General features: G+C 47.9%; 1 protein-coding gene across 1 annotated transcript in view; it reads left to right on the forward strand.

Moving 5' to 3' along the window:
* Nucleotides 1-14,443, forward strand: part of FBLN7 (fibulin 7) — a 50,018-nt gene that overhangs the window by 24,214 nt on the left and 11,361 nt on the right. Inside the window, exons 2-3 of the mRNA XM_060654823.3 lie at nucleotides 639-798; nucleotides 5,951-6,121. Coding sequence (XP_060510806.2) covers nucleotides 639-798; nucleotides 5,951-6,121 — 331 coding nt within the window. The remainder of the gene's footprint in view (nucleotides 1-638; nucleotides 799-5,950; nucleotides 6,122-14,443) is intronic.

Here is a 14,443-nt window from a genome sequence, read left to right on the forward strand (position 1 = left end):
AAGCCAGACGCTTAACCAACTGAGCTGCCCAGGCGCCCCTGTTTTGTAAGCTTTATAAAAACCATTATAACTGGACTTTGACTTTCATCGAATGCTTCTTTAACTCTACTGAATTTCTTCTTTATTTGCCTTGTTACATTTTTTAAAGTACAGGAACCATCGAGCATCCCTGGTTTGACTGGTTTATGTTTTATCATCCATCTGTTTTTAAAATTGTTCAAGAGAGAAAGAAAGAAAAAGTTCATGAAGCCCAGATTTCAGAGCATTAATTCAGAGTGAAGAATTAGGAAGTACTTTTGAAGTAAGACTACTGATCATAAGGCACTTAGGTTTGCTGTTCAACCTCCCAATCATTTAGAATCATCAGTTCTGCCCTTTGCCCTGAAAAGCAGGAGTTTTGTTTTTCTTGAGAAGCGATCTGGCGCTAGGATATGTGTGCTCAGGACCTTTGTCTGGTGACCTAACTCAGCACCAGATGTCGGGACGCCTTGGGAGGCCACTCTCCCATCGTGCTTAGCAAGCCACTAGGGCGTTTGGGGCCCAGGGGTCTGGGTGGCTTCTGGAAGCTGAGAGCGAGCTCATGGCACTGAAGCAGCCATGGTGGTGGTGGTGGTGGTGGTGACTTTTTCTCTCCGCAGAACTGTCTCAACAAACAGCAGCTCCTCACGGCCATCCGCCAGCTGCAGCAGGTGCTGAAGGGCCAGGAGACGCGCTTCGCCGAGGGCATCCGCAACATGAAGAACCGGCTGGCTGCACTGCAGAACTCTGTGAACAGAGTGGGCCCAGACACCCCCCCAGGTGGGTCCCCACATCTGCACCACTAGGGTCACACGCAACACTCAGGCCCTTCACCTGTGGGTTCTGTCCCCATCCCCACCTGCCCACGCCTCACCCTGTCCTGAAGTGGATTCCGGGCCTTTCCCTACCTCGCCTCCTGCTGGGGGCCCATTTTAAAACCCTGGTTGGGGGGTGCCTGCGTGGCTCAATCAGTTGAGCATCCAGCTCTTGGTTTTGGCTCTGGTCATGATCTGAAGCCCCACGTCGGGCTCTGCACGGATGGCTCGGAGCCTACTTGGGATTCTGTCTGTCTCTCTCTACCCCTCCCCTGCCCATGCTCTCTCTCTCTCAAAATAAATAAATAAACATTGAAAAAAATAAATAATAAATTTAAAAATAAAATAAGATACTGGTTGGTAGGGAGCGTATGGTGAGTGTGTTAAAAAAAGCATCTGCTGGCTCTCCTCTCCCCCATCTGAAGGTCACCCATTTCCCCTTTTCATTTGAGGCTTGCTAACGCTCTCGTCTACATAGTATCCTCACAGAATTGTCAAAAGACACCACTCTTAGAGCGTGAGCTGCTTTTCCCTTCCCTGTCCCCACCCAGGAAGACTCCATTTGGTTCCATTCTTTAAAAAAATTTTTATCGGCTATTTTCTTTTAGCAATTTTAAGTTTACAACAAAACTGAATGGGAAGCACAGAGAGCTCCCTCCCTGAACATACACCCTCCCCGAACACACACACCACCTCCCCTCCACAACGTCCCACACCAGTGTGGCATGCCTGCTACTCCCCCAACCAACATTGGCTTCAGTTTCTCAGGCATGACGTTAGTCCTCTGACCTGAGTCCTCCATTAGTGGGAGGGGGTGCTGCTGAGGGCAAGTCCCGTTTGGTGAGAGTTACGGTGGAACCCCCGAGGGTAGGACTCTGACAGACACTGGGCGTTTTCCAGGTTGTCCCAGTAAACAGTTTTCACTGTGGGGCCATTGGATGGGTGACTGGATTTCCTCTGGCCTCTCCTCAGGGTGAGGGGAGTCAGGGGGCCAGTCACCATGTTTGTTCTACGTCATGAGCCTATGGAATATCTGCTGTCATTGACTTATGTCAGACAATTTATCAAGGGCCTCCTTTGTTGTGTGAGACGAAGTTTCCTGTGGAAGGCGTTGGATTCCCTACCTCTTCAGAGATTACAGCAGCAAATCCAGAGTCTTCCCAGCACTGAGTTGCTGCTGTTCTCCTCGGCCCCACCGGTACAGAGTTAGACCTACATGCCAAACTCCTCACACTCTCCAAGGCACTGTGAGGCCCAGCCTTCAGTGGGGCTCCCCACAGCCAGACTCTGAGAGGCAGGCAGGGCATCCTTCCTTTGTGCTACAGATGAGGAAACTGAGGCCAATAGGAGTAAGTTAGCAGTAATAGGTACCAGATGTGATTTTTTTTTTTTTTCCTGCTAGCTGCACAACTACACGGCTCCTTTCTGCTTTCATAGGATCACAGCTCCCATGGTCCTTGGGAGTTTCCAAGAAGAACCTGCAAGAGGTAATTCATAAGACTGCCTTGCCTATATTAGAGGCTTCTGTCCACTAGAGTAGATAGAGAGGTCTATTGTTAAATTATTGATCTTCTTATTGCCGGATTCCGGGTCTTTCTTCCTTGAACCAGAGAAAATTTTATTAAGTGGCCAATTCGCTTTTTGTAAGATTTTTTTTAAGTTTAAGTGGCCAATTCGCTTTTTATAAGACTTTTTTTTAAGTTTACTTATTTATTTTTGAGAAAGAGAGAGTGCAGGGGAGGGGAAGAGAGAGAGGAAGACAGAATCCCAAGCCAGCTCTGCACGATCAGGACAGAGCCCGACGTGGGGCTCGAACTCACGGAACTGTGAGATCATGACCTGAGCTGAAATCAAGAGTCAGATGCTTAGCCGACTGAGCCACAAAGTGCTCCTGCCAATTCTCTTTTTAAATATTGCCACAGTGCATTCTGTCTCTCCCATGTGTTAGACATGGAAGCAGGCAGTTGTCAGGATCCCCACTGCGGGGTAGGGGTTAGGAGGCTGAGCCTGGGCCTGGAGCCTGCAGGTAGTAGGGAAGTTATCTGTTACTTTTTTTTTTTTTTTTTTTTTTTTTTACTTAAAAAATATATTTATTTGGCGGTGGGGGGGAGGAAGGGCAGAGAGGGAGAGAGAGAGAGAGAGAGAGAGAGAGAGAGAGAATCCCAAGCAGGCTCTACACTCTCAGCACAGAGCCCCATGTGAGGCTCAAACTCACAAACCATGAGCTCATGACCTGAGACCAAATCAAGAGTCGGACACTTAACCAACTGAGTCAACCAGGTGCCCTGTCTTTTACTTTTTTTTTTCCCTAAGGGCATTTGCTGGGAGTCAGGAAGAATGATTTCTAGGCCTGGAGACTTCTTGGCCTTCCTCTTTCTGGCTTCTAAGAATCTCCCTCCTATTTTCCCAGCTTTCCTTTCTGGGGAACATCAAAACCCATCAGCTTCAGGGCTTACCAGGCAGCCTCATTCGATTCGTGCTCCCAGTCTCTAGGATTGCTTCACTGCTGATTTCATGCCTTACACAGTAACCTCATTCCAGAAAGCACGGGGAGCTTCCCTGTGGCCCTGTAGACTCACCACATCGTGCTCATAATGAACCAGCTGAGGGGCACGTCCTTCACTGGACAGAGGCCTTTGGCTCCAATTTGAGAAGTGACTGCAAATTGATTTTTAATTGACCTGTACCCACTTATTAATTCTACTAACACTTATTGAGCACCTACTGTGTGCCAGAGACTGTTGCATCTACTCAGGCACGATTTACCTGTGAGTTGCTCCAGCAGGTAGTTTTTCTTTTTTGAGGATTTGTTTTCAGAGTCCTTTACAGGTCTCGTGTTTTTGTTTTGTTTTAATGCGTGTTTCTTTATTTTGAGAGAGAGAGAGCGAGCACGAGCATGTGTGTGTGCGAGTAGGGGAGAGGTAGAGAGGAGGAGAGAGAGAATCCCAAGCAGATTCCTTGCTGTCAGCCGACATGGGGCTTGAACCCACGAACCGTAAGATCATGACCTAGGCCAAAATCAAGAGTCGGATGCTTAACCAAATGAGCCACACCGGCACCCCTCGTTTTTGAGGATTTTAAAGATTTTTTATCCCCAAAGAGACCCTACTCCTTTCCCCAAAGGCATTTGATATGACTTTCAGCACAATAACGTAGTTGATATTTTAAAAGGACTATAAAGTCATTTATTTTCAGGGACTGAGGCAGCAGCCTGGGAGCTCCCAAGCCTTGGGATGTGAACTCACACTCGCTTCCATCTCACAACGTTATTACCACTGGGTGTCAAGTTGAAGGCTTACTAAAGGAGAGTGCTGTGGCAGTGGTCCCCCGGTAACCAGAGGGGGCCAGCTCCTGCCCGTCTGCCCAGGCCCAGCCCGCCACAGCTGCTCCAGGAAGGATGTGGGGGGGACGTGTGAGCAGCTGTTCCCATCATGGCAGATGCTGTGCGGTTCTCTATCACTCACTGCAGCCTGAGCGGCCGAAGCAACAGCTTCTTTTTCATCTGTCTGAAACCAAAGAGCATTTTCACAAATGACACTTGGAATTTCCTTCTAAAGGATTTCAGAAGTGGCTCTGAGTTTCCAACTAAACAAAATCTAAATCCAACCTGTCCCAATTTGGCGACTTTCTTTCCACAAGTGCTGACCACGGGAGGCACCAGCCGCGGGCAGAGGAAAAGGTGGAGGGGCTCTGTCTCCCCTCAGCACACCTTCACAGCACAGCCGGCGTTCAAGCCGCCTTTCTCCACTCCCAGCTCCCGCCCTGGTCACACCGCTGTCATGTCAAGGTTGTGCCTCCACTCCATCCTCCCTCACACCCGGCCCTTCACGCTCAGGCTGCAGCCACTGGTGCTGTTAATGCGTAAATCGGCCACCTTGTGCTTCACCGCAAACCCTCACTTCAAACCCTCTCTCGCTCCCTGTTGCCTCTCTGACTTCATCCCCAACTGCTTTCCAGCTCTCCTTAACATTCCTCAGACCTGCCAGGTACACTTCCACCACAGGGCCTGGGCACCGACTTGTTCCCTCTGTCCTTTCTGGATATCTGCATGGTTATGCCTTCCTTTCTTCACCTCTGCCCCCGTGAGGCCTACCCTGACCACCACATTCACAATTGGTCCCCTCCCCTGTCATCCCCAATACTACTCCCTACTTTTTTCTTCTACATGACACTTACCACTTCTTCTCACACTGTGCCTGCTGCTTAAGGACCTTGGTTGTCCGTGGTCGCCCCTGTTAGAAGGGAACTTCCTGAGAGCTGGGTTTTGTCTGGTTTGTTCACTAGTTATACCAAGTGCCTAATATAGTGCCTGGCACATGGTAAGCACTCAGTAAATAATTTTTCATTGGTTCATTTGTTCAAGAATTATTTATTGGGCACTTACTGTGTGCCAGGCACCAGGCTGATGCTGGGGCCACATCAGGGATGCAAGGCCAGGCAAAGTCCCAGCCCTCTCGAACTGCATTTGGAGGGAGAAGACTGACAACAAACATGGAAACAAATACATGGAGAAGTCAACTCCAACAATTACATATGCTAAGAAGAAAGCAAAGTGAGCTCATGGGGTAGAGAGTGCCTGGGGGGTGGTTTAGCTAAGCAAGGTGGCCAGAGAACACTCTGGGAGGGGGTGGCGTTCGAGCTCAGACCTGAAGAGTGAGAAGGAGCCAGAGAGGAGAAGTTCTGGGGAAAGAACATTCCAGGCTGAGAAAAGAGCAAAAGCCAACGCCTAGAGGTGGGCTTAATCCGGGCCTGTTCAGGAGGCCTAAGAAACCCGGTGAGGCTAGAGTTCCGAGAAGGCAGGAGTGGGCAGGTCAGACACACCTAGGGAGGGGTGGGGGTCCCAGTTCTGACCCCACCCCCCCACGCTTCGCAGCCCTGCACACAACACTCAACGTCTCTAAAGTGCCAGCTCATCTTTCACTGAGTGGGCACATATCACCCAGGCCCGTGAGTGCTTTGAGGATTCGATCGGACACAGAATTAAAAATGTCCAGCACTGTGCACAGCCTGGAGGAGGCACTCAGCACAGGAGCACTTGAAGATGAGAAGCCTTGTAACTGAGATGTTGTAACTCAACTGAGGTTGAGTGACCACGGTCCTTCTTTTTGTCCTCACAGTTTCCTGCCCTGCTCTGAACGCCCCTCTGGATGGCAGAAAGTTTGGAAGCAAGTACTTAGTGGATCACGAAGTCCATTTTACCTGCAACCCTGGCTTCCGGCTGGTTGGGCCCAGCAGCGTGGTGTGCCTTCCCAACGGCACCTGGACGGGGGAGCAGCCCCACTGCAGAGGTATAGCCCCTCCTTCCCACCTCTGTGGGCTGGACCCGTTGCAGCCCAGCAGGGCTCTGCTGGGTAGAAAGGGTCATCCCCTGGGACACTTTCTGTCTGATTCCTCTACCATTCCTCCTCTGCAGAATAGTGGCCAACATGCCCGATGACTCACCTCCACACCAGGCCTGGGCTGGCCTGCGTGAGCTCTGCCAAACCCTCTCAACAATTTAGTCTTGTTTTGCATATGGGGAAATTGAGGCATGGAGAGGTGGAGGAACTTGCCCAAGACCACACAGCTGGGGGGCAGGCTAAACTGATTCACTCCCAGACACTCTGACCCCAGAGTCTATGCTCCTCAACACCTTGCTCTGTTCTGGACACTGGTGATGGGTTCTTACCAATGTTCTGGGGCTGTATTTTGCAAGGCCGTTGGTGACCTGTAGGGTTGGGGAAATTCTCAAGTATCTTTTGTGTCTGCTTTGGGACTTGGTGTAGACTGGCTCCAGGAGAGACTACTAGGATGGAGAGCAGGCATGAAAAGGTTTCTCTTCTCTCTGTGCTCAGCTCAACAGCAGTACTTTCTTGATGTAGAGGAAAGTCAGACTTGGCATGCATGATCTCTGGGCTTTTCAAAAGAATATGGTTAGAAAGTCATGGACACCAGTCGTTTTTAAAGCAGGTCTCATAGGACATCTGCTGGGACAGAATGTCCCTGATTTTAGCCCAAGAGTTGAAAGGGAAATGCACATTACATAAATAAGTATGTTGTCAAGGGCAGTGTAGAGAGGACTTTGAATGCATAAATAACTTGAAAACATAAAGGAACATTAGAAAATATGTCATCTCTAAAGACAGATCGTGTGGATTGACCTGCGGAGCCCAGGGCAACCAGAACCACATTCGTGGATTTAGACTTCTATTTTCTATCTCTTGGGAAATACAGATGCTTTTAAGGTTGATTACAGGTACCAGCTCTCAGACCTAGCTGGGAACCAGCCAAGAAATACAAGCCATGTCACTGGCAAACACACCAGGGAAAATGCCAGTATCTGGATTTACCCTTGACCCTGAGAAGTCTCCATCCAGGGTAAGCACCTTATGGATGATAAATATGGCAGCAGAGGAGGTGAGAACACAACGACATCTCATTATCATTGCTTTGAGTGTCTGTATTTTTAACTTACGGATTGAATGACGGACCCCAGTTGATTTCTTTCTGGCGGCACTCAGGTCCTCCGACGGCCACATCATCCTCTGCGGGGTGCCCCCTACATCTTACCTGACCATGCCTCTGACCATGGAGGCCCAGATGGCAGTCAAGTCCCCACTGCCATAAATGGTGCTGGCAAGGTCTTCTGATCTCTCCTCTGTCTCCAGGCTGTCTCTTTGGGTTTGCAGTCAGGGGACAGCTGGCTGTGTGCTCACTTCCTTTGAACCGAGCACTACCATGCTGCTCTTTAAAAGGGCCACACCAGCCCACTCTCCCAGCAGTGCTGGGTGCAGAAACAGGTTTTGCCCACGTGCTGTTTTCTGTCTTGCTCGGGTATCGTCCACGTAGTCGGTCTCAGTAGTGACGTGCATTTACAGCGAGCACGATGTGGTTTAAATAAAAAGACACATTCATCAGAAGAGATAGCTGGCAGAATACATTTGTAGGCAAATGGGTAAGGAACATCAGAGGAACACAGTCACAAGGAATAGCTTGAGCAAAGGGCCGCATAGGGGCTTGATGAGGGTTGGAATGCAAAACGTTCCCCGCAGCCCAGCTCCATCTTAGCAGCTTGACTGGGCACCTCCGCAGAGGACCCTGGGCACATCTGCCAGCTCCCTCTTGAGCTTGCACGTACTAATTACGTAATAGTGTCCGGCCTTCCTGCAGCAGGACCCCTCAGTGGAAAAGAGCGTCCTAGTGAATCATGACATGTGTGTCGTGGTTCTCGAACTTTCAGGTGCTCCAACATCGCTGAGAAAGCTTATAAACGGCAGGCTCTGAGGCCTCAAAAGACCCGTTGAGTCGGGTGAGACCTTTATAAATGGGACTTTAGAAATCTACATTTTCAATGTGATTCTGACATTAAGTTTTGAGAAACACCACTTTACTGGTTCTTGCCACTGCCAGAAGCAGAAAAGATCTTGAAAACTTTGAAGCGCTGATGCATTTTAGGCCCTCACCAATCAGAGTAGCTGCCTGCTATAAGCCGACAGTGGGGCTATGTCCTGACTGTCAGCACTGGCCAGGCAAGACATTCCCGTACCTGCTCACTTACACTTGCATTGACATTTTGGGAAGGCCAGGCTAGCCCTTCCTTACAAAGACCAGGGCAACCAGCCGCACGGAGCAGTCTCCTTTCCTGAGATGTGGAGATCAGACTTTCCGTGGAGGACCAATGCCAAGTGTGGCCAGCAAATCTCCTGGCCCTCCTCGTTGTCCAGTGTAGTGCACCTCCTGACTCTCACCCGTGAGCTCATTCCAGATCTGCCGCGTGTTCTTTGTCTCCCCTTTCCCTCAGCCTCCTTCCTGGCCATCTGTCCTTCCCTGACCTCCATGCTGAGGACTGCTTGGCACAGCCCACCCTGGACTTCTACTGGGGCCACATTTACTATCTAAAGCCCGGGAAAGATTGTCTCCAGTCCCCACGGAGATCTCAGATGGATTTCTCATCTGTTTAAGTGTAAACTAGGTATGGGGGCTCACCCTTTGGTGGTGGGAAAGAAAACTCTGATCTGTCACCGCCCAGGGTGCAACTCGGGTTAGGGTGCCTGTGTGGACACTTCTGTCCTCAGCAGGAATTTGTTTGATTAATGGATGCTGTCTCCAATAAGAGCCTCAGAGGGATTCCACCCAAGCCTGTCAAGAAGGAGAAATAGAACCTCGATCTGTTGTTTGGTGACCTCTTGTAACAGTGTTAACAGTGTGGGCAGGACTTGGGCTGGGGTTCAAAAATCCAGTGACCTCCACACACACACCCCTCACGGTGGCCCTAGAATTTTCGTGACGCATGCCTCCGCTTCATTTTCCATATGCGCAGTCCTGTGGTCATTGTGTTGTGACCACAGAAGCAAAAGAATCTTCTTAATCACAGGGGATTCATTTCAAGACCCAAAATGTCAGAGACAGTGAAAGATTTAGCAGCTCTTTAATAATTGCCCCTCACCCCATCCACAGTCAGCTGCTTGGAGAGAAGGTGATGAACCCAACTTGGCATAGAAGGAAATTACACATAATCCTGCCATTAAAAGAGCCCCTTGGGCAGAGGTAGGCTCTGGAGCTCCAGAATGGAAAGCAGCCATTTAGCTTCCTGGATTATTTCCCTTTTTTCCTTTCTTTCTTGGAAGGGTATGTTTTTAAGATTTGAAACTTTCTGAATTGGGAGAATCATAGCCACGGGCTTTGTTACTTTGACAACATCGGTAACCAAAGAAAAAATTTGAGGGAAATAAATAACTTTTTCTCTTATTCCTATGCTGGGAAAAAAGAATTGTTTTTGGTAGTCATCCCCTCCCCTCCACCTTTTAAAAAAAAAATGTTTATTTTGAGAGAGAGAAAAGGTAGAATGGGGGAGGAGCAGAGAGAGAGGCAGAGAGAGAATCCCAACGCAGGGCTCTGTCTCAATCTCGTGACCATGACGAGGTCATGTCCTGAGCCAAAATCAAGAGTCGGACACTTAACCAACTGAGCTACCAAGGCTTCAAAAAACACCGCTTTTTAACCTTTATTCATCCATTCAACCAATTTTCATCGAACATCAGCTACGCACAAAAGATTGCAACAAGTGCTAGGGATTCCCACTGAGTCTAAGAGACACTACCCAACCTCGTGGGGCTTACCTGTTAAGGTGGAAGCAAGCAAAACAGAGACGAAAATGCAAAGGTAAAGAAATGGGGGTGTGCGGTCAGTGCCCTGAAGGGATCTAAGAAGGGGCTGAGAATAAATATGATGGGGGCAGGAGTAGGGGCAGACCTCTCTGAGGCAGTCACAGGGATGCAGAGATGTGAAAGTGTGTGTGGGGGGGGTCTAGTCATGTGATGAGCGGGTGAGTGGGTGGGTGGCGTGGGGAAGAGTCTGTTCCAGGAAGAGGGAATAGCAGGTACAAAGAGGCCCTAAGGAAGGGAAGAATTTGGTATGTTTGAGGAAATGAATAAAGAAAGTACACGACCTTGCTCCCAGAACAGGTGTGAGCTGAGAGTGAGCAAGGTGAGGTAGAGAGACGCACAGGCCCGCTCTTGCAGCCTTGGAGGCCATGCAGAGGCTGGATTTTAGTTTGGACACAATAAACAGGTTTACAGAGAGAGGTGTGGTAATTGGATTTGTGTGTTGCTGCTGTGTAGAAAGTGACCGGAGGTGACAGGAATAGAGCCGGAGAACCACTTAGGGGGCTACTGAAGTCCAGGGGTGAGATACGGCAGAGGAGATTGAAAGTAAACCTAGAGACAGAACTGATGGAACTTTCCATGATTAAACCCATGTGGGTTGTCTACATGAAAGAGAAGTCCAGGCTCCCCAACTCCGCTTGAAGGTCGGGGTGCATGGTGTCATTTACAGAGATACTGAAGATCGGGTACCTGGGTGGCTCAGTTGGTTAAGCGTCCGACTTCGGCTCAGGTCATGATCTCACAGTTCGTGATTTCGAGCCCCGCGTCGGGCTCTGTGCTGACAGCTCGGAGCCTGGAGCCTCCTTTGGATTCTGTGTCTCCCTCTCTCTCTGCCTCTCCCCTGCTTGTGCTTTCTCTCTCTCTCTCTCAAAATTAAATAAACATTAAAAAAAAAAACCTGTAAACCAGAGATACTGAACACTGAGCGACAAGTGTAGGTTTGTTCTTAACCACCCTGCTTGGGGTGGGGGGCGGTCATTGATCAGAGCTCCATTTTGGACACATTAAGCTAAAATGTCTGTACGACATCCTGGTGGAGAACCGTTAATTGAACCCATGGCTACCATCAACAGAACACCATATCACCATTCCCAGCGGGGACTCTTCGGCCTCTGCCCACTGCATCTTAGTATTAGAGTTACCCAGGAACACACAGCACGGTCAGGCACCAGATGGAGCCACACTTGGCTCTCACAGGGAAGAGACAGAGCGAGATCAGCCTCGGTAGTGGGCGCCGGTCCAGTGTGGCTGGCGGGTCTCTCTCAGCAGCTGACACGGGGCAGTTCTCGGGTGTGTACCCCTCTCGTGCTGCAGGGGAAGGACCCCCAACCCCTTCCCACGGAGTCTGAAAGATTGAGAGCTGAGGGCCATTGACATACACACGTAAGCAGAAAAAAGAATACTCTTGGAACCCGAAACAGGGAAAGAAGTCTCCCCCAGGCGGTGGTAAGCCCTGCACAGGCCGTGGGCTCTTTGCCTCATGTTAAGGAAGCGGTCCAGTCCCAAGGCCTGTTCTTATTCGGCCAAGTGGGGCTCCAAAGACTGCCCGAGACTGCCTTTCCCAACACAGAGGTCAGGTGGAGGGTGGGAGGGAGGGAGCTGGTGACATACTTAGATCTACAGACGGTGGTAAGGGCACCAGTGAGGAGAGGGTAGAGACAGAAAGGAAGTGGCTCAGGGCCTGAAGGGCACTGAGACATCAGAGGGAGACGAAGGCACAGGAGACAGGAGGAGCCCATGTAGACAAACCTCAGGAGACTGAAAAAGCAGGGCTGAGGCACCAGATCGGGTGCTTGGGAGGCTATGTTGCAGTCAGGGCAGAGCACGGGTCACTGTATAAGTCCTTTCCTCAGAGGCCTTCAGAAAAGGATTTGAGGAGAAAGAGCTTCCTCTGATACAGTAGCCACTTAGCTACTGAGTGACTGGCTGGCTGATTTACGGACTGATCGAATGAATGAATGAGGGATTATGTTAAAAAAACAAAACAAGAAACTAAGAACTTCCTTCCAGACTTTTATCTAGGTGTATATATGCAAGTTTTACATATCCAACAACATTTGTGGTTAGATATTAACAGAAGTGAGTCTTCATTAACTCTTCCTTCCCAAACATGACCTTCAGTGATTACAAAGCACTTCCCCCTAAGGGAACTATTCTAGTTCTACTGAACTATCCCTTTTTTGTGCCTGGTTTTTGTAATCATAAATAATGCCAAGACAAACAATCTTAATACATTTTTTGCAGTGGAAAAAATTTTGTTTCCATAAAGCCAAATTTACTGAATCAAAAGGACTGTTTATGTTCTTTTACATACATATATATATATTTAAATAGAACTTATCTTTTTTAAAATTAATTTTATTTTTTTAAATTTACATCCAAATTAATTAGCATATAGTGCAACAATGATTTCAGGAGTAGATTCCTTAGTGCCCCTTCCCCATTAAGCCCATCCCCTCTCCCACAACCCCTCCAGTAACCCTCTGTTTGTTCTCCATATTTAGGAGTTTCTTCTGTTTTGTCCCCCTCCTTGTTTTTGTATTATTTTTGTTTCCCTTCCCTTATGTTCATCTGTTTTGTATCATAAAGTCCTCATATGACTGAAGTCATATGATATTTGTCTTTCTCTGACTAATTTCACTTAGCATAATACCCTCCAGTTCCATCCATGTAGTTGCAAATGGCAAGATTTCATTATTTTTTGATTGCCGAGTAATACTCCATTGTATATATATACCACATCTTTATCCATTCATCCATTGATGGACATTTGGGCTCTTTCCATACTTTGGCTATTGTTGATAGCGCAGCTATAAACATTGGGGTGCATATGTCCCTTTGAAACAGCACACCTGTATCCCGTGGATAAATACCTAGTATTTATACAATTGCTGGGTTGTAGGGTAGTTCTATTTTTAATTTCTTGAGGAACCTCCATACTGTTTTCCAGAGTGGCTGCACCAGCTTGCATTCCCACCAACAATGCAAAAGAGATCCTCTTTGTCCGCATCCTCGCCAACATCTGTTGTTGCCTGAATTGTTAATGTTAGCCATTCTGATAGGTGTGAGGTGGTATCTCATTGCGGTTTTGATTTGCATTTCCCTGATGATGAGTGATGTTGAGCATTTTTTCATGTGTCGGTTGGCCATCTGGATGTCTTCTTTGGAGAAGTGTCTATTCATGTCTTTTGCCCATTTCTTCACTGGATTCTTTGTTTTTTGGGTGTTGAGTTTGATAAGTTCTTTACAGAACCTGGATACTAACCCTTTATCTGATATGTCATTTGCAAATATCTTCTCCCATTCCATCGGTTGCCTTTTAGTTTTGCTGATTGTTTCCTTCTCTGTGCAGAAGTTTTTATTTTGATGAGGTCCCAGTAGTTCATTTTTGCTTTTGTTTCCCTTGCCTCCAGAGACGTGTTGAGTAAGAAGTTGCTGCAGTCAAGATCAAAGAGGTTTTTGCCTGCTTTCTCTTCGAGGATTTTGATGGCTTCCTGTCTTACATTGAGGTCTTTCATCCATTTTGAGTTTATTTTTGTGTATGGTGTAAGAAAGTGGTCCAGCTTCATTCTTCTGCATATCCTGTCCAGTTTTCCCAGCACCACTTGCTAAAGAGACTGTCTTTATTCCATTGGATATTCTCTCCTGTTTTGTCAAAGAGTAGTTGGCCATATGTTTGTGGGTCCATTTCTGGGTTCTCTATTCTGTTCCATTGATCTGAGTGTCTATTCTTGTGCCATCGCTGTGGAAAATTTTAAATGCACAGAAGTAGAAGGAATGGTATAACGATCCTCACACACTCAAATACAGCAAATTCCTTAATATCTTTAAATACCTAGTTAGGGTAAAAATTTCTCCAGTTGCCTCATGCTTTTTTAACACTTTGGTTGAACCGGGGTCCACATAAGAGCCACACATTACAGTTGGTTGATCTGTCAGCACAGAGTTTCATGCGGGGCTCAATCCCAGAACTGTGATATCATGACCTGGACCGAAGTCAAGAGTCAGACACTTAACCTACTGAGCCTCCCAGACGCCCCTCTTACTCCTTTTTAGTCTACAGTCTCCTCCCCTTCCTCCTCCTTCCTCCTGCCACCCTGCCTCAGTCTCTTCCAGTTTATTTGTTGAAGAAACTGGTTTGTTTCCCACAGCCTTGATTTTGTTAACTGCATCCCTGTGGGGTCATTTAACATGATTTTCCAGTCTCTTTTTCTTTCGTTCTTTCTTTCTTTCTTTCTTTCTTTCCTTTTTTTTCCTTTCAGTTTTATTAACATCCAGCACTGTGTTAAGCTTAAGATGTGCAGCATAACCACCTGACTTACATACATTGTGAAATGGTCATCACACCAAGTTTCCTTAGCACCCATCCTCCCATATACACACGCAAAAAGAAAAGAAATGGTTTTGCCTTTGTGGTGAGAATCTACTCTCTTAACAACTTCCCTGTATATCGATACAGCAGTGTTA

This window comes from Panthera onca, chromosome A3, assembly GCF_046562875.1.
Source record: "Panthera onca isolate mPanOnc1 chromosome A3, mPanOnc1 haplotype 2, whole genome shotgun sequence".
In the NCBI taxonomy this organism is placed as follows: Eukaryota; Metazoa; Chordata; class Mammalia; order Carnivora; family Felidae; genus Panthera; species Panthera onca.